General features: G+C 40.5%; 1 protein-coding gene across 1 annotated transcript in view; it reads right to left on the bottom strand.

The window, feature by feature from the left end:
- PROS1 (protein S) overlaps positions 1-20,560 on the bottom strand; it is a 1,920,390-nt gene that overhangs the window by 1,534,033 nt on the left and 365,797 nt on the right. The window contains exon 3 of the mRNA XM_044071115.1: positions 14,237-14,261. Within this exon, the coding sequence (XP_043927050.1) occupies positions 14,237-14,261 (25 nt within the window). The remainder of the gene's footprint in view (positions 1-14,236; positions 14,262-20,560) is intronic.

The raw sequence follows: 20,560 nt of genomic DNA, 5'->3' as shown, positions 1-20,560 counted from the left end.
AGGTGGGACCAGTTTTTCACAAAGTTCTGATGAAGTTCTCTACTAATTTTTTGTGAGTGAAAGTGCTTAACTCTTTAATACAATTTCAAGTTGTTCTTTGGATTACCTTTCCAATTTCGTGTTCCCTCTGTACCACCTTATTCTGTATGTGTATTCTACTGAGCATCACCTTTACATTAGTGTGTTAGAATTAATACAGCTTACAGGGGCAAATTAAGTCTGTATACATTTAATACAGCTTACACTTGCTAAGGTGTTATGTGCATGGCAGAACATCACAACTTCTTGCACTGTGTTCCTTACCTGAGGCTATCAGTATTTTGTACAATCACAACAATGCTGCTGTATGTTGCTTCCCTATTAATACTGCACAAAATAATACCTGCAAACATGTAAAATAAAGTGACATATTCCATTCTTAACAGTTGTTTATTTCTTACAAATGGGGAATATTTGAGTGTATGGGTATATTTCCAATTTGAGGATATTCTTGCTGCCAATGTTTGGCTATGACTTACTACTAGCTGTCAGATCACAGTACTTGTCAATGAATTAAAATCATGACTCCATGTGCTGCTTCCACAGAATCAGCTTCTTTGTGCAACCACATTTGCAATGCAAACTTAATATAACCTCAGGATGGTAAGGCAATAACACAGTATTCTTTGTACACTGAAAACTGAGCTATTGGTGTCCTATGTACTCTAGTAGAGGTCCATCAAACCAACAAAACAAGGAACTTGAAAGAAGACACAAGTTTGCAAACTGAACAAGCCATACAGACTGCAGTGTTTCATGTCTGCCTGAACCACTGTATTCTTCAAGCAACACCCCCCTCACACATAAGCAATTTATCAGCGTCTCTGTACTTCTGTTTTCTAAGTGACTGCAGAAAGTACAGTTGTGTACACTTACCATAAATGTAGATGTTCAAGAGTATTCACTGTTGCTGTCATCACCTCTGGGTTATCCCTGCTGTGGTAGCACTCAGCCAGCCCGAGTTAACATTTTTCTGCTTTGGCTGCTGTTGCTTGCTGCCTGACATCAGGACGTCAGTGCTATAAATGGAAGGCAGGTGACACCATTACATCAGTTTTTCTTGCCCTAACCAGTCAGAGGTCCAAGTAAATATGGTAAAGTGGTCCTGGTGGCTAAAAGCCACCATTAGAAACTCATGTCTCCCTAAAGAAAGAAGATATAAGGGGGAAGGAGGGTGGGAAACCAGGACTGCAACAATGAATACACTTGAACATCTACATTTATGGCAAGTGTACACAACTATACTATGTTCTTTGTGTTTCAATGTTGCAGTCATCACCTGTGGGAGGATTCCCAAAGCTGAGGAGAGGGGTGGTAGGATTAGTAAGAGACCTAGGAATGGGTCAGCATGCCCTGCAGAACTGCAGAGGCACACCCTGCCCTAGCCTTAGAAAAGAGAGGTAGGTGGTAATGCTTGGTAAAGGTATGGACAGGAGTCCAGGTGGCAGCTTCCAGGATGTCCCTGGTGGGAACTCCTCTGAGGAATGCTGTGGAAGTGGAGGCTGCCCTAGTGGAATGGGTTCAAACAGACTTGGGGGGATTCCCATGCAATCTGTAGCAGAAATGGCTACAGTGTGATATCCATTTGGAAATGGTTTGTTTGGAAATGGGCTTCCCCTCTGCCCCTGGGACAAAGCTGACAAGTAGTTGGTCTGTTTTCCTGAAGGGTTTAGTACAGTACAAATAGTATCTGAGCTGTCTGTGCATGTCTAGTGAGTGCAGAATTCTTTCCCCCTTGTTTTGAGGGTTAGGAAAGGAGGGTAGACGTATGGCCTGGTTGAGAGTTGCATTAGATGCTACTTTGGGCATAAATGAGAGATTAGTCCTCAGGGAGACTCTGTCTGCATGGAAGATGATGAAGGGCTCAATGGCCACCAGTGCCTAAAGCTCTGAAACCCTTCTGGCTGAGGTGATAGACAGAAGAAAAGCAGTCTTCCAGGAGAGGTATCTTAGTTCTGCTGAAGCAGCAGGTTCAAAGGGTGGTAAAGTTAGTTTTTCCAAAACATAATTCAGGTCCCAGGCTGGAGTGGGTGGCCTTCTGGGAGGTTTGATATTAGAAGCCCCTCTGAGGAATTGTTTAATCAAAGGATAGGAGAACAGGGACTGCTCTGTATCAAAATGAGCTGAAATGGCTGAGGCATGGATTTTAATAGAGGAGAAGGAGAGGCCACTATTAAGTAGTTCCACTAGGTAGCCCAGGATAAGAGGGACGGAAGGTTCTGAGATACTGCCCCCTCTGGACTGAATCCAGGAACAGAATCTTTTACATTTTCCTGTGTAGGATTTTCTGGTGCTGGGCCTTCTGGCCTCTGTGATAATGTCTAGGACCTGTTTGCTTAACAGGGGCCCCTTGCTTGCCTTTAGAGTATTAGCCATGCTGATAGTTTGGGAGTCTGCAGGTCTGGGTGCAGCATCCCCCCCCCACCTGAGTTAAGAGGTCATTAGAGGTTGAGAGTGCTGACACCACAGGTTCTTTAGGTACCACTGAATTTTCAGCCTGGCCAGAGGAATTAGAAGGATGCAAGATGTCATGGAGCTTTTCTTTGCAGTCTGCCTGAATGAAGCATTCGTCTAGATAAGGGTAAATTTATACATTTTTCTGTCTGCAAAAGGCTATGGCCAGGGCTAAGCATTAGGTGAATACCCTGGGAGCAGTAGGTAAGCCAAAGGGTAGCGCAGAGAACTGAAAGTGTTGTGAGCCTGCTCTGAAGCGAAGGAATTTCCTGCAGGATTCCCTTATGGTGATGTGGAGCTAGGCATCTTTTAGATCTAGGGAAACTAACCTGGCATTTTTTGTCAGCATAGGCAGCAGCTGCTGCAAAGTTAGCATTTTGAATTTGGGAAACTCCAGGAAGGTGTCCAGAATGGATAGATCCAGGATGGGGCACCAAATTCCCTCTTTTCTGAGAACAAGGAATGGTCTGGAATAAAACCTTTGCTGGTTTGATCTGAGGGGACAAGTTCTACTGCCCCCTGGGATATGAGAGTTTGGACTTGTTTCAATGCCTCTGCCCGCTGATTTGGAGGTAAGTCTGGGTACCCTCTTAGAATTGGGAGTTCATTGAAGAATAATTTATATCCCTGAAAAATGATCTCTAAGACCCTTTGGTCCTTTGTTACAGAAAGCCAATTTTCTTTGCAGAGGGAGAGCCTTCCTCCTAGTTTTTGTTCAGCGAAAAGAGGGTAGAGGGGGGAAAGGGAGTCATTGAGAGTTTTTGCCATAGAGGAATGGCTTAGAACTCCCTGCCTTTGGTTCTCTGCTGTCTCTGGGATAGGAGTCTGGGTGGTCTGTCCCTGCAGGGCTTACCTTGCCCCTGTCTGCTACGTGCAGGAAAGGACCAGTTTTTGTGGGAAAATTCCTGCTGACCCTAGGAGGTTGTACCTGAAATCTTTTACTGTTTACATAGATTTTGCTTTGTCTTCCACCTTTTTAAGCACCTCTTCTGCTTTAAGCGGTCCTTATCCAAGGGTGCATCAAGTAATTTAGATCTGACATGATCAGGGAGAGGCTGTTCCTTCAACCATGCATGTCTCCTAATGACAGATCCTGACACTGCTGCCCTGCTTGAGGCTTCTAGGGCATCATAGCCACAGTGTAATGAGTGTTTAGCCACTTGACAAGTAGAGTGCAGTAAATCTGCTAATTCTTTCGAATTGGCACAATCAGGAAAGGTTGAAATCTTTTGTTTTAATAGTTCCAAAGTGTGTTGTTGATATTTTAACATGTGGAACTGAGACTTGAGTGCTCTGATAGCTAAGGTTGCAGAGGTGTATACTTTTTTACTCCATCTGTCCAGAGCTCTGGAGTCCTTGTCAGAAGGAACAGGATTCTTTGCAGAACTAGCCTTGGCTCCTTTTGGTCCCTGTGTAATGTGTAATGACCTCTGGGTCTGCAGAAGGATTTCTGTACAGGTATTTGTGAGAATCCAGTACTCTGTAATACCTGTCAGATTTTCTGGGAGCCGGTGGGAGGGTGTCAGGAGTTAAGCTGGATTCATGGAAGACATCGACCTCTAAGATTAGGGAGATGGCCAAGGGTCTGTGCTGGGGCAGGTCTAGAATCTCTCATTCTTTTCTTAGACTGAGGGACGTCCTGGGATTCCCAGTGGAAATGTTCCCTGAGGGTGTGAAGGGTTTCCCCAAAGGAAAGATCTTCTGGTGGGGAGGCAGAAGGAATGGATTCCTCTGCATCCGAATCCTGATAAGCAGTCAGAGGTTGTTGTTCCTCTTCAAAATCTGAATAATCAGACTCCTCAGAATCCTGTTCTGTCAGTATTTCAGGATAAAGGTCTCTTTTCCTTTTAGAAGGTGTGGCCTGACTACCCCGATAAGATCCTCTGCCATTTTAAGCATTTCAGCTTGGGGTGGCAGAGCAGGAGTAAAATGGTGGCTAAAGGTAGTTTTCCTAGGAGTGGCCTTGCTTCTAGACCTACAAGTATGCATCGGTCTGAGAGAAACGGTTGTCAGAGAAGATGGTGGTTTTTGTCTAGATTTGGTAGAGTGAAAAACCTCCTCGGAAGCCAGTGCCTGTGTTGCGGCTCCGGACCCAACCAGGACAGAGACAGCCAAAGGCTCGGAAGATGAAGAAGATTTCTGCGGCATACCGGACTCCAAAAAGGTCTCAGTAGAAGCCTGCGAAGGTATGGAATTGGGAATCAGGAGCTGTGAAGGCACCTCACTGAATTCCGGAGAAATGACGACCTGCTTAGCGGTAGAGTTCTCGGAAGGCTTAGCCTTGTGTGGTTTGTCTCTATCTTTATCCTTATATTTTTTCAGAATGTCTACAGATTGTTGGCTGACAGACACCATTCAGGAATGCAAAGACTGAAGACAAAAATACATGGCTACAATAAGAGCTCTACGATGAATGGTTCTCATGTTAAAGAGGGCATAGAACCAACAACGGGGGACGTCGTGGTCTGGGCCTAAACAAGTGATGCAGTATGAATGGAAGTCTTGGTTTGGTATTTGCTTTCCACAGGTGAGACAATTGTTAACTTTTTCGGACATCGGTTAGTGCAAGAAAAAAGGATCCCCAATGGGGTATTTAGCTTTAGACGTTTTCAGCTGTAATTCAGACTCTGGCAGCGACCGACCGGTACACTTGCGAACTGCTTTTGCTATGGGCTCCACGGCTAGAAAGACTGATGTAATGGTGTCTACTGCCTTCCTTTATAGCACTGACATCCTGACGTAAGGCAGCAAGCGACAGCAGCTGACACAGAAAAACATTGACTTATTCGGGCCAGCCGAGAGCTACCATAGCAGGGATAACCCACAGGTGATGACTGCAACAGTGAAAGACGAAGAACATCTCACCATGGCATGTAATGCAATCTGGAAACCTTAAATGGAATCGAATGCAAAACTCTTGCACATTTTATTCATTTTTCTCTAAGTCCATTCAAGCTACGTCAGTCCTTAGTTTTAATGAGGCATTACCTTACACATCAAGTAGTAAATTTATTTATTTATTGCAGACTTACCATACATGCGTTGGTGAGTCTACAATAAACAAAAGAAAAGAAAATAAAGAAGTAAGGCAAAACAATGTACAGCCCCCCCCCAAAAAAAATATATCTGCAGCGCTAATTCAGCAAGATCACTTAAATTAAGTCATATTTCATGCTAAATGTGGCATAGAAAACACAAAGCTACTCTCAGATCTTACCAACTTGTGAATTTTTTCACACTAAAACACTTTTTACAGTTTACAAATTGCAAGTGCCAATAAAAGCTGCTACACGACTCTTGAAAAGATACTGGCCCCATCTATTACTGTAGAAGCCTTCCTCTGAAAAAAATGAGTGAAAACCAACTTACATTTAACACCCAAACAATTCACTGCATGCGAAGTACTATGAGCCATGCTTTTTTAGTAGTAAGAATAAAAAACAAAGTCTGTCTGCCTCATGGATATTGACCAAAGCTGACAACTACTTTTAATTGCTCTTCCATGGGTATCTTGCTGGTTGATTGGTAAGAACTGTGCCTCACAGCTCTTGAATTTGGGTTTAAATCCTTTTGTCTGCTCTGTCTGTATGGAGTCCACATAGTCTACCATCTGCATCAGATTTCTTTGGATAATCTGGTTTAATCCCAAAACATGTTGACTGACAGGCTAAATTGTGTACCTATAATTTATTCACCTTGTGTTTATAACCTGGGTCATTATGAAAGGGAAAACAAAACATGACTTCTTTGTCCTGGAAAATGAAGGTGAAGTATGTCCCCCAACCCACACATACACACACACACACACACACACACACACACACACACACACACACACACACACACACACACACACACACTGAAATGTCATCAGGCTTAGTATAAGGCAAAGAAAAAGGGACAAGGGAATGCTAGGTGAAAGACCTGCTCTGGTACAATTTTTAGTTGAATCTAGAACAGATACTGCCGTTAAAAAGGGATAATTAGTAGGGCATATAAAATACTGCAAAATAACTAAGAATCAGAGGAGGTCAGAAAATACTGGAAAGAGACACTGGATAAGCAATTAAAGAGGAACAATGGGAAAACACATGCTTGGCTCCTAAGTATGCAACAAAGTCCAGAAGGTTTAGGATTTGGCTTGGAAGTACTTGCATAGGTATTTTTATTCCCCAAGCACACTTCAAAGAATTTTTCCTCAGGTAGATGGCAAATGTTGTAGCTATGATGAGGAAGAAAGAGCTAAATGGGAACATATATTTTGGAAGTGTAAAGAGTTGGCAAATTTAAAAAATTCCCAATAGAGAGAGTCCTCTGTCAGAAATATTGGGTAAGCAAATGGGTGTGACTAAGGAAATGATACTTCTGAGCTGGGACACTGGATCTAAATTGTCCAGTGACAGTAAGGCCTTGTTAAGTTTAATTCTGGTGGCTATCACAAAAACAATTACTAGAACATGGAAATCAAAGGAAAAACAAACTGTATTTGATGTACTGAACATTTAACAGTGACAACAGAACTGCAAGTGGAATCTTTAGAAAAGGAAAGGAGCACAATGCATATAATATGGAATTTATGGGAATGATACGTGCAGAATGCAATTCTGGACTGATAATGGTTATAAAAAAGAACATACATCATGTATAATGTATATAACTGGAAACATGATAAGATTTGCTTTCTTTTATATTGATGTATTTTTGCCTAAGGCTCAAGTGATAATTTAATAAAGGTGTTTAAAATGTCATCAGGCTTGAATGCCTACCTTGGCTGTTTCATTTTTATTTACATATTTTTATTTATTTTAGAAGCAAGTGAGTTAGAAAATAGTTTTTTCAGACAAAGCAAGCAACATCCCACAGACACACAAGTGTCTCCAACTATTAGGAAATGACAATAAAATACCCTCTTTTTTTTGCCCACACTGCTAACAAAACTTGAATATTTCTGCATAAAGAAGTAAGTATTAATTAAATTCCCTTTTTTGCAGTCTTTGAAGATCAAAATGCAAACAGCTTAATCTGTGTGAACACACTGTCTTTCTAAAGTAAAAAGAGCAGCTTCATCCAGGCTATTATGAACAATTCTCTAAAGCATGAGATTGGGGAGTGAAGCGAGGGACAGACCTGAAACAAGCCTATGCTGCAGTCATGTTAACTGAGACATAAGAAAGCACAGCAGCAGAACAATGACTTCCTTCTTAACTGACATTCGTATAATACATTTTCCCATTTTCTTTTGTCCTGGTACTTTTGTTTAGATATTTGCTATGTTTTGTGGTTAGATTAGCATAACTTTTGATTTAGCATATAATCCACTTTTGTTTAGACATTTTTACCAGTTTTCTAGTATATGACATCTGGGTTATTTTTACTACATCTGTCATAAGACACCTTTGTATTAGACAGAAGTATAACAAAAGCTTTTTGTTTTTTGTCTTCATGTTATGTCTTTTCCATATGACTGTCTTATTTTTTATTTTCTAATAATGAGATATTATGGTCCCTTCTGCTTTGGAATGGCACTCAAGTATTAATAGTAAAAGGATTCACTATCCAATAAAAACAGTCAGGATGTCCGTGTTGCGCAGGCACCTTGCCCCAAACTTGGTAGCTCTACATGAGACACATCAGTCTTCTAGAAAGGGTGAGAAGTAGTCAAGACTGGGACAGCAACACTGTCTCCACAACACACTCTTTTGGGAAAAGATGAGGGGTGGCCCTCAGTATAATAAGGGTACCACAGTTTGCAAATTACTGATTTTTTTGTTTCTCAGTGTTGGAATTTTGGTTAAGAATTGTAGCTAGATTTCCTCATCACATTATACAGATTTGTAATTTGCATGTACAACACATGGGGAAGAGAACCAAGGAAGGGCGTGTTATTTATTCTTAATTATTTTCACAATCATTTTACTTGGGGATCTTAAGTGCCTGTCCATCATTCTGGATAACAACAATTCTTAGATCTCCAAAGCTCTCTGCGCTATTCAGAGTTTTGAACAGAATAATCCAAGAGGTGATCATAGGGACATAGGTAGTACCAAGAAGACTGGACAACAAACATGGCACATTAAGTCATGCTGATATTGTACATATTGCACAGGATTTGGCTAACATACCCACCTACTCCCCTTGTGCATTGCCATTATTCCAACCATCACCAAGTGCTGTTTGACTTGAATATTATGTATGTTTTACTGGTGATGGTTGCTCTTTCACTGTCTGAGAAGGTGAAACTTAAAGAATTGTTATCCACTTGAATGCAGAAATTCTATGAAGTTCAGCATGGCTGTCAATAACTCCTTACCATCTTCTTGGATGTCCTCAAATGGTTTCTACACACATAAATCTCTAGGTGGGCTGATGGCCTTGGAGGTCTTCAGGTAGATAGCTGTATACTGTGCAAGATCTGTTACTGGCGGTCCTCCGGGAAATAGCTATGTACTATACATGATCTGTTCTTCGAGGTTCTCAGGTAAACAGTTCTGTTACTGTGCAAGATCTGTATTATGCAATTACTGCTTGTATAAGTCTGTAGCCCAAGAAAAAGGAACTACTGATTTATCAGAAATTAAAAGGCAGTTTCAAAACCATCAGCAATGTTAAACCTGAAACTGCACTGTACTATCTTCTCATGCAATACTGAGAGGTGCTGCTAGTAATGTACGCTCACTTCCTGTGAGGACATGCAAAACTAAATTAATCTTACTCTGTGGTACAGCACGTTTGGAATTAATATCTGAAAAATGTAGGTGTGTTGTACTACAGGGGCGACCCTGTAAAAAAAAAAAAAAGCTTTAGGGGTATAACAGTAAGTTTTGGAATTTGCATTTTCTTACTAGAATTGAGTTTTCATTTACTTACTGAAGTGTTTGGACTCTCAAATCATTTTTCAAGTTTATGACAGGTAGCTTGGCCTTACTTCATTTAGACTGTATCCCTCTATGTCAAGTTTTTTTTTTCCTTTTCTAAGGCATGATGTTCAATCTAACAAAGCACAGTGGACTGGTAACTAACCATACCTCAGCCCCTAGACAAAAACACTGGGAGTGGAGGTTTTTATAAGGGATCTACCTACCACAAACACACTTCCCCCTCTTAGCTGACATTAGCAAATCTTTTGTAATAAAGGCAAGAAAAAAGATGGTTCCCCAATGCGGTACTAAGCTGTCTGTGTAATTCTAGGCAATGGTAGCAGCAATGACAGCATGGTGTTCAGACTGATGGGAACAAAAACCCAGAGTTCAGTCTGGTGACAAGATAGTCTGAAGATCTCATGCTCATAAACTAATGTACCCAAACATCCTTGTGCTGAAGTCTTACATATGGATGTATGGCGCATCCAGAAAGTTTTGGCGTTGGTACACCAGACAGATGTCAAGTTACCTCGCAGGATAATAATGACCCAAGGAAGGACACCAGTCATTATTACAGGCTATTTCAAACCTTCATTCTCTTTTATTGAGCATTTTACCTTTGTTGAATCCAGTCAGTTTTCAATATCTGGTTGTCCAACCAGCACTGATGTTGGCAGCTATCAGAGATCTCAATAAAGATCTTATTCAAAGCATATCCTCCATAGCCCTAGCTAACTTGCATAGCTGGAAACTGCTTATATTATTATATTTACTATGGTTTTATATCTCAAACTCTTATTTAACTTTAATGTACTTCCTACGTACATCTTTCAGACATCTCAGGAAGTGGGATAGGAAACCACTGGCATTTCCTTGGTCCCTCTTCAAACAATGTTTTTTGCTCCCAAGACTACAGTATAATGGTGATGGCTAGACAAGGAGTCACTTGTGTGGGAGGTTGGCATAATGATTAAGGTGTTTACCTTACAGACACAAGCTGCAGAGTTTGATTCTCACATGGGGTAATTCGCTAGGCTTAAAATGGATGGTCCACAAGGGCAGTTAGCCTAGTACTAATCTATAAACCTATAATCTATGAAAAATAAGTTATGTACTCACTATAACGTTCCATGTTTGTAGTCCATCTCGCACTTCCTTCTTACATATGGGTTCAGAGCAGATTCTCGGCTCTGACTCGGCCTATTACAAAGCTCAAAGTCTCTTAGTTGTCTCGTGGCTAGGTAGGTATCCCATAGTGCACTAGTACAATCCAAAAATAAATAAAAAACATAACCGCCTTCACAGTCACAATATGCGTTTTCGTCTTATTAAGTATATTATTAATTAGGTGAAGCTACTATTGGTTGTTTTAAATGTGAAAAAGAATATGTTATTGGTGGTTTAATTAATTGTTTAATATAAATTGGTATCAAGTTATGCACTGGTCATCTGATGAAGTCTATGGAATAAGACAAAAACGCATATTGTGACTGTGAAGACGTTTATGCTTTTTTATTTATTTTTTGTTCGTCCGTTTTATGGTGTTCGCTTGCTCAATAAATTAATTAACTAAATTGGAGTTCTCCGCTTCCGGTTTTGTGCACCTACTTTTGGATTATTGTTTTTTTTGCACTATTCCACAAATTTATTTGGTTTTGCACTAGTACAATCCCCAGATCTCGTTTGCCGTGTCTACGAGTTCAGAAGTGCTTCTTGCTTGGCCATGGCTAAGTTTAAACGTTTTGTCTTTATTATCACTTTATTGATTCTGTAGCTAGTTATCTTATTATTAGATAGTGTTTAATAGTGTTAGAAGAGTTTAGAAGTGTTTTTTGCCCTTATATTAGTTAGTTTGTTGAGAACCTGTTGGCCGTTGGCCCTTGTTGTTCTCCATTTGGTATCCTGTGTGCTAGTTTTATTAACGTTGATATTCATAGGACCTTGTTTTATATATATATATATATATATATATATATATATATATATATATATATATATATATATATATATATACGTGTGTGTGTGTGTGTGTGTGTGTGCATTTATTTATTTATTTTTATTTTATTTTACATTTGTTAACCGGGATGGTCCGACTGGATACATGTCCTTTTTCAGCGGAGGCCCGGGGAGAAAAGCTCCAACAGAGTTACATTGATAATTAGGTACAGTAAATGAGATGAAAGAACTTAACAAAAACATAGGCTATTTACATACAAGTACAAGACTGCCATTACTATTTCTGAGATTACTACAAATGTAACATTAATAACATATTAGCAAGGACGGTAGGCAGTATAATGACATAGAGTTAGACAGGATACATATTTCTTTATCACAGTATACAAAGTACTTATCATCTTAGCTAGTTGTTTATGTTTTAGTTAATGGCACAGAGCTAGTCTGGGTTTGAGCAAGGACATAGCCAGTGTGACTTGAAGTGGAGTTTTAGACTATTTTTGAATTGACTTAGAGAAGTTGCAAGCGTGATGTTATTTGGGAGAGAATTCCATATTTTACCAGTGGTGTTGGCAAATAGCGCGTCACCACCTAGGTTGAGAGATTTAGTTGTTTGGACAAGGAGTCTGTTTGCTGAGCGAAGGCAGCATTGTGTGCAGTGTTTTTTTTTTGCTAGTTTTGATATAGATTTTTTTCTCTGTGGGTCACTAGCTTTCTCTAATCGTCCTTGACTACTCTTTCTACTGTCTTCAAAAATCTATTAAGCAAATCACCTCAGAGAAACATTCTATTGTAATTGTCTTGCCTTCACGCAACTACAGTATATGATAAACCTGGGTTTTTGTAACTACTTACCCCAAAAACTATATTCATCTTAATGAAATTTCTTTTTATACATCTTGAAATAGTTTTGCTATACTCCTGATTACTGACACTGTATAACACTGTATTGCTACTTAATGCTGTGTAATAATCCTGTAACACTGCTGTTTCATGCTAATTTATAATGAAAATTGTTTAATATGTTGGAGCTTTTCTCCCCAGGCCTCCTCTGAAAAAGAGCTCTTCAGCTCAGTCGGACAATCCCGGTCAACAAATGTAAAATAAAAATAAATAAATAAAAGAAAATAACCCCATGACTTCCACTTTCTTCTGTAGGTATGTGGTTGCATGTTTTTAACCTTGCCTGGTTTGCTTTCATGGGAAAACCATGTTGTGACTTTCAATTATTCTTCAGGCAGCCTTTTCAATTTAGTCAAAATTGTTTCTTTTTAATAAATTGGATTAAACTACATACACTAAGCTTTATTACTACTTGAAGTTAATTACAGCCATGGTGAATACACAGCTGAGCACATATCACCGTACGTCACTTTTATAACCAATTCTGCCAGGAATGATGCATTACTGTTAATCAGATTACCATGCTGAAATGAAGGAATACAGTGTACAGAGGTACATAATGTAAAATGACCCAGCACTGGGCATCTTTTATAGATTTCAGAGAGCACCTAAAAAGTTACTCTTCCCATCAAATGTTTGAAGAGCCTTTGATCTCTACAAGGTGTTCTTACTAAGTAGAATAAACTTTAATTCAGTTCCCCTCAAGTCTCTAATCAAGCTAAAAGATTTTAGGTGGACAACACTGGTGGACCTAGATAATGATCTGCAGATTCTGTTCTTCTTCTGCAGTCTATTTATGCAAGTGTTCCAAACAACTTCCTGCTGAACTCTACGTAGACCAGTGTGAGTGATATACCTTTCAAGAAGCTTTCCAGGGAGTCAGCACATGCATATAAATACTGAGCACTTGCAAGCAAGAGTGCCACTTCGAGTGAGCAGCCAGAGTGTGAGCATGCAAGTATGTAGTCAGTCAGTTACACAGTTTAAGTTTAATGTTCCTGCCATCCATACTGATGTATCTGTATACAATAAACTACTTAAACGAACAACCAAGCCTCAAGGTCTTCTTAATGCACATAAGAAGAGCGACACTATATATATATATTTTTTGTCATTTTTTTTTTCTTCATTTCCTCTGTTAATCACTACAGTTTACATATGATCAAACTTTTTAAATTCTATATCCACTGCTAATGCAATTGAAATTTAATGTGATTGGCATGAAGAAATGTTTACAGTACTGTAAGTGTGCCTTTGAATTTGACAATATCCTTTATAATCCACAAGTATTTGTAACAAAGAATTCACGGCCAAAATAGATGAAGTCTACAGGAAATGAAGAATGTCCCTTTTCCGCTGAGATTTTGCAGGCAATATTATAATAGAAGGACAACAATTCACACATTCCTAAACATTTGAAAAGCTGTCACACTGGATTCCTTTAAAAATATAAAAGGAAGGTAACTGCATCCCAACCAGCCCTTTCTTAATGCTTTTTAATTAAAATGCACTGTCAAAATACTGAAATATCATACCTTTCAACTGCTAGTGCAAGAAATTTGGACAAAGCCTGACAAAATGGGGGGAGCAAAGGCCCAAAAATAGGGACAGATTTTAAATATTGCTTTTTTAAACACAGAAAGTTGCTACAGTAAACGGGTTTGTGTTAACATACATTTTCTGAAGGATATGAAGTCTAAAACTCAAACGTATGTCATTTAGTGACTTCTATCTTCAGATCATCCCTATGATGTGCCAGATAACCACACATTTTATGAGGAATAGAGTAAAAATATGAAGCAAAAATCTGGAAATTCTGAAAACGTTTGGACAGTTGAGAGGTATGTGAAATATTATATCATCTGAGAAGATTCCTCTGACCTGAAACACATGGATGCTATTTCTAATAAAAAAACAACAAGAATGGCAGCTTTTAGCAGTGTAAATAAATCTATGTGCACTCATGTCTACTGTACAAATGTGAAGTTGCATTCATATGGAATTAACACCAAAATTGCACTCACCTACATATCTTGGATAAAAGTATTCCTGCAAAAAAAGAAAAAGCAGACAAGATTAGGCAGCTACAGTACTTTGATTGTGCAACTTTGACATTTCATAATGTGTTGACTACAGACACAAGCCCATATGTATTAGCATAAACACTTTCAGTGTTCATAAACATAAATTGTTGTTAGTAAACTGACATTTGGAAATTAATAAATGAGAAGACAGAAATAATGCAAGTTGCAACACAAGAAAGTCGTAACTTGCAAAACAGAGCTCCGGAGGTCATTTATTTGCTGTAATTATTTGTATTAGCTAACCAGAGTATATCACATATCCACAAGGGCATTTTTTCTGGCGTGCTGTCTGCTTATTAAGTGACTTGCTACAAGTCACGAAGTAGGAAAATGGAGGCTGTGGGAATCAAACCTTGACCTACAGGATAAAGTCTATTAACACCTTATAATCTAAATCCTCTGCTTGATAGAAGACATTAAGTTCAAACTGCATACAGGGGATCATCTTAAAATAATAATTGTCTTAAAAGAGTAATATGAACTCTTGTACTGTTTGTTATGAAGAGAAATTTATGTGAAATATGGCAGGATGATCTTAGTTCTACTGCAGAATATGTAGACAATCCCATTAATATTAGAACACAGAACATTGTTAACATCTATTCAAAAAGTATTTCAGATTCTATTCACAAAATGCCACTGAGTCACTAAGTCATGTACAACACTATTTTGCCATTTATAATGTAAGAAGCTGCCATATCTGATAGTTAATTATTAAATAACAATCCTACTTTAACTCTCTTTTTTTTTTTTTTTTTTAAATATTAAGTTTCAGTAGAATACATCAATATATAGGTTCATAGGTAGGTACTAGGCTATTGGCCCGAGGGCAAAAGCAAGCCTAGCCAACAGTGTATTGGCTTTCGCCACCCATGTATTGCTAAATTCCTGCCGCTCTATCAAGCAGTGCCCCAGACATAATCCCAGGGGTGAACTTCCTATCGCCCATCCACTTACCAAGGTTTCTCTTGAATAGCGCTAATGACGAGCTCTGCTTGATGTGGATGGGAATTTTGTTCCAGAGCATGGGAAGTCTCAGACATGAATCTATCCCTCCAGCATGTCCTATTTATTGTTGTGATGAGGTTTAGGTCCCTAGAGCATGTAGCTCGGGGAGATTGGGATTTCTTCAAGTGGAGCATGTCCAACAATTCCAGGTTTGACATAGCTTTGTATGTCAGACAGAGGTCTCCCCGGAGTAAGCGGTATGCGACCGAGTAGAGTTTGAGTTTCTTGAGCAGGTCAGCATAGGGCAATTGTTTGAGGCCAGTAATCCTCTTGGTGAGGCACTTTTGGGGCCTCTGAAGTTGTTGTAGGTGTCTTGTGAGGTACATCCCAAATGAGGCATTGTATTCAATGAGGGGTCTGATAAGTGATGAGTAGAGGGGAATGATGACTTCCTTATTTCTAGATGCGAACCCTTTTGCGAGTAAGTGGGCCACGTAGAAAGATTTTCTGACCACTGTGGTTATTAAGGGAGAGGTTACTATCCACTCGGGTCCCAAGGTCTCTTATTACACTTTCTGTGTTGTGTACTTCCCCCTATTTGGTAATTCATGGGTATAGTGTTTTTGCAAAAGGGGATAACAATACACATTTTGGCATTTAGTTTGAGGCCATGATTTTGATACCAGGTGTCAGTCTCGGTGAGGCCCTTTTGCAGGATGTCTACGTCGGCAGGGGAATTGATAATAGCACCCAGTTTGCAGTCATCTGCGAACTTGGTTAACCATAGACCCTTGGTGTTCGCTCGCACTTCAGAGAAGTATATACCGAACAGGAGGGGTCCCAAGACTGAACCCTTGGGTACTCCACTTGTCACTGGTTTGGAGTTGGATCTGGAGTCAGCAAATCTTACCGTGTGGGTTCTGACCATGAGCCAGTTGGCCACTCATCTCATGATGTAAGGGTTTATGCTAAGGTTGGTGAGTTTATCAATGATTCCTGAATGAGGAATAGTTTCAAAGGCTTTAGCGAGGTCCAGGTAGGCTGTGTGGACTACCCTGCCCTCGTCTATGGCCTTAGCAACTGTTTCAAAGAAGTCTACCAGGTTTAGGAGACGTGACCTACCTTTTACAAATCCAAATTGGGTAGCATCCAAAGTTTGAGGTTACCTATATCTTTGTTTATGAGTTCCATGATGATACGTTCCATGGCCTTGCAGACCAGGCTTGTCAGGCTAATAGGTCTATAGTTCCCGGCATCTGTGGTGGTTCCTCCTTTGTGGAGTGGGATAACCGTTGCTGTGTGCCATTCTCTGGGCACATAGCCTGTGGTGAGGCTGTGGTTGAACATGGACTTTAGGTGGGGGGCTAGTTCATTTTGGAGTTCGCGTAAGACGCAGCCTGGGATGTTGTCCGGTCCCATAGATGATGTGTTTTTGGCTTTAGAGAGTGCTGTTTTTACCTGTGTGTTTGTGATTGCCTGGGCTCTACAACCAACTGGTATAGTTATAGGCCCTTTGGGGGGTGAGGGGGGAGTAAAGTTTGCATTGAACCTATCTGCCAATATGTTGGCAATATCAGTTGGCTCTGTATATTTTGTGCTGTTCTGTTGTAGCTCAGTGCAGATCTGGGTGTTGCCATGGAGATTCTTGACATAGTTAAAGAATGCCTTGTGGTTGTCTTTGGAATCTGTGACAATTTTTCTTTCAAAATTAGCTTTGGAGGATTTTATGAGAGATCTTAGTTTCTTTACTGAGGCTCGTCAGTGAGTTCCTCCATACCTGGGTTTTTACTCTCTTTTGCAACAGTTTCTTCCTTCTGTTGTAAAGTTTGTTAATGGCAGGAGACCACCAGTTCGGCTTCCTTTTTTTGGAGGATAGCGTCTTGGTTTTATTGGGGAGAGCATGATCCATGCACTCATGCAGGTGCTTGTAGAGTGCATTTGTGTAGGATTCAGCAGTCATGACTGTATTGACTGTGTTATCCAACTGCAGGGGTGTTGCAAAGTTAGTCACCATTTTTGAGAAGCGTGAAGTTCGCTTTGGAAAAGTTTTTTACGATGGTTTCCTTGTGTGGGGTTGGGGTAGAAATGTGAATACCTAAGGTGATTAGTTTATGGTCTGATCTGACTAGCGAGGAGTTGATCTCGGGCGTTGAGCACCGGTCACCCATGTTGGTAATGACAACGTCCAGAATATTGCTGCCCTGCTGGGGGCATTGACAAGTTGATCCAGGGCATTAGAGTTTATGAACTCCAGGAATAATTGAGCAAGGGGGTTAGTGCAAGAGTAGTTATCCCAGTTTATGTTGGGGTAGTAGAAACCACCCATTACTATGGCATTTGGTTGGACCCTCATTTTTTCCAATGTCCCCAGTAATGAGAAGTAAGCGTTCTGGGTCACGGTGGGGGATCTTTAACAAGCTACAATTTGGAATGCATTTTTGCCCTGGGTTAGTTGCACTTGGATGACTTCAGAGGCATCACATTTTGCAACCAGCCTGGAGGTGATGTCCTTGATGAATATGGACACACCTCCGCCCTTCGTGTTTCGGTCCGGGTTTTATGAACGAAATGTGTGGTATGAATTATAGCTGGCAGTGCTGGGGTGCTCTCGTAAGCCTTGAACCAGGTCTCAGTCACTGCACTGCACAGATATCGATGTTCTCCATTTTGAGGAGTGCCTCGAGTGAGTGCATTTTGAGGTTTAGACTCCTAGCGTTGAGTAACATTGCCTTCAGTTTTTTGTTTCCTGTAGTTCTTATGGCGGTGGGTTTGTTTTTTGGGCCTTGCCTAAAAAGGCACTATAGGGGCGGCAAGAGCCTTGGCCAATATTCTGAATTCCAGGGGTGACAGGTGCAGGCCATCTCTGGCGAAGCATCATGGCCTGTCAAGCATATCATCCCAGGCAGACAGATTCTGGATCCCCTTTGAATGACACCAGAAGCTTAGCCAATTGTTGAAGTTGATCATCTTATCCTTGTACTGTGGTATCATTTTTGGTGAAGGCAGGATGCTACTCAGGGCTAAGGTTATACCTGCCTGGGCTACAAGATTGGAGAGCTCTTCCATGTCTCTTTTCATGTAGTCCAGGGAGGTACATCTCAGGTTATTTACACCGACATGGACTATGACAGAGTTATAGTTGTGCTTGCCTTGTAGTGACCTGAGTGCATGCATTATGTGGCAGATTCTAGCACCCGACAAGCAGCTGACAGTAACCTTCTCTTTGTTTAGCCTGGTGAGTGGGACGTTAGTGTGCCTGACTATAGAGTCACCTATCACTAGTGTGTCGGTTATGTTGTTTTGCCTTATGGGCTGTGATTGTGTGGCACACCAAGTTTGTGGGCTATGTGTTATTTGGGATGTGTTGGTGGGAGGAGGGTGCTTTGGAGGTCTCTGCTGCCTAGGCAGATTTAGATTTTTGATCAGAGCCTCCGTATATGTCTTGGTGTTTTTATGTGTGGGTTTTGGAGGTGTTGGTTTAGTTGGTCTATGTGTAGTGCGTGGGGTGTTGCGAGTTGTTACCTTCTCCTCTTGACTGTCTGTTCCAGTCTTGGTTGGAGAGAGCTTTGCCTCTAGATTGGCAGTATAAGTGCATCTCTCACAAGTGTTAGTGTTTGGTGGTAGGAGAACAGAGCTGGCTGTGTACATGAGGCAGTTGTAGCATTGTCTCAAGATGCCCAGGCTCATCGGGTAGGCTGGAGAGTACACCAGGAGTTGTCTATTGGACATGTCTGAATAAGTAGTAAAAAGACTATCCCCTTCTTGGCAGACATGGAGATTGAGTGTTGGGGGTTTATCTAGTGCCGCAGTAGGTTAAAAACAAAAGTATTTACATAAGTTTCTACATCAAACTTAATCAAATTTATAATTTCTATTAAAAAGAGTAAAGCAAATAGAAATGCAAGTATTCAATATTTATTCAATAGAATACTCAATTTTAACCAATAGTTATTATGTGTTCTTAGTCATTCTCATTGTATTGTAACTCATTCATACATACAGCAGAAACTTTTAGTTATGTACTCACCATAACTTCAGATGTTTGGGATCCATCTCGCCTACATTCTGAATGATGGGTTCGGAGCCGATCCCTCGGCTCCGACTCGGCACGCTTATGCCAAAGAGCGAAGTCTCTTATTGGCTGAGCTTACTATATCCCAGGATGCACCACTACCAGTCCCCCAGATCTAGTTTGTCCGCATACATGCACACACGCATACCCTGCTTATATAACATCGTCAGATGAAACAAGATAAAAACAGTTGAACTCCAAACCGTTCAATCTCTTCTGATCTGCAAGGCAGGCCGAAGGAGGGTGGGTATCAGGAATGTAGGCGAGATGGATCCCAAACATCTGAAGTTATGGTGAGTACATAACTAAAAGATGTTATGTGATCCTATCTCGCCTACATTCTGAATGATGGGACAGCGTCCCTAGCACCTGAATCCTGGGTGGCTCACTGGAAAACACTCCTGAGTACCGTGGAACCAAATGATGCTCGTCCTTTAGATGCCACATCCAATTTGTAGTGGGAAATGAAAGTGTGCGGGTTGGACCAAGTAGCCGCAGCACAAATTTCCGAAATAGCGAGCTTGGAATGAAAGGCTATAGAAGTAGCCATAGCTCTGGTAGAATGAGCTTTGATAGATGATGTAAGATGTTTATTCGAAGAATAGGCCTGAGTTATGCAATCTCTGATCCATTTTGAGATTGTAGCTTTTGTGATGGTTTGGCCCAATTTATTATCTGAGAAGGACACAAACAACTGGTCTGACTTACGAAGTTGCTGAGTCCTGTCTAAATAGAAGCGTAATTGCCTGTGAACATCCAATTTATGGAGAGTGTATTCTGCTTCATTAGAGAATTTTGGAAAGAAAACTGGTAGTTCTAGAGATTGTTGAAGACAGAAACTAGAGCAGACCTTTGGGACAAAGGATGGATTAGGCCTAAGTGATACTCTATCCTTGTGGAAAATCAAGTACGGTGGTTTAATAGACAGGGCTTGAAGCTCTGAGACTCTTCTTGCAGAAGTAATAGCCACTAAGAGTGCCGTTTTCCAAGACAGATATTTTAATTCATGTAGCAGCTGGTTCAAAGGGGAGATGTTAATCTGTGAAGCACCAAATCAAGATCCCACGGAGGTGCAGGATGAAAAACTGGTGGTCTTAACAGACTCGCACCTTTAATGAACGTTTTGCATAGTCTGCTGCTCATCAAAGGAGGATCCGTGGATTCATGGAATTTAGAGATAGCAGCTAGTTGAACTTTAATAGTTGAGACAGAAGATCCTGATTAAACAGGGATGTTAAGAATTT

Source organism: Protopterus annectens, chromosome 5.part0 (genome assembly GCF_019279795.1).
Source record: "Protopterus annectens isolate FY-2018-M chromosome 5.part0, PAN1.0, whole genome shotgun sequence".
NCBI classification, from domain to species: domain Eukaryota; kingdom Metazoa; phylum Chordata; order Ceratodontiformes; family Protopteridae; genus Protopterus; species Protopterus annectens.
Note: the sequence above shows the minus strand (reverse complement) of the source record. Positions and strands in the feature narration are given on the sequence as shown.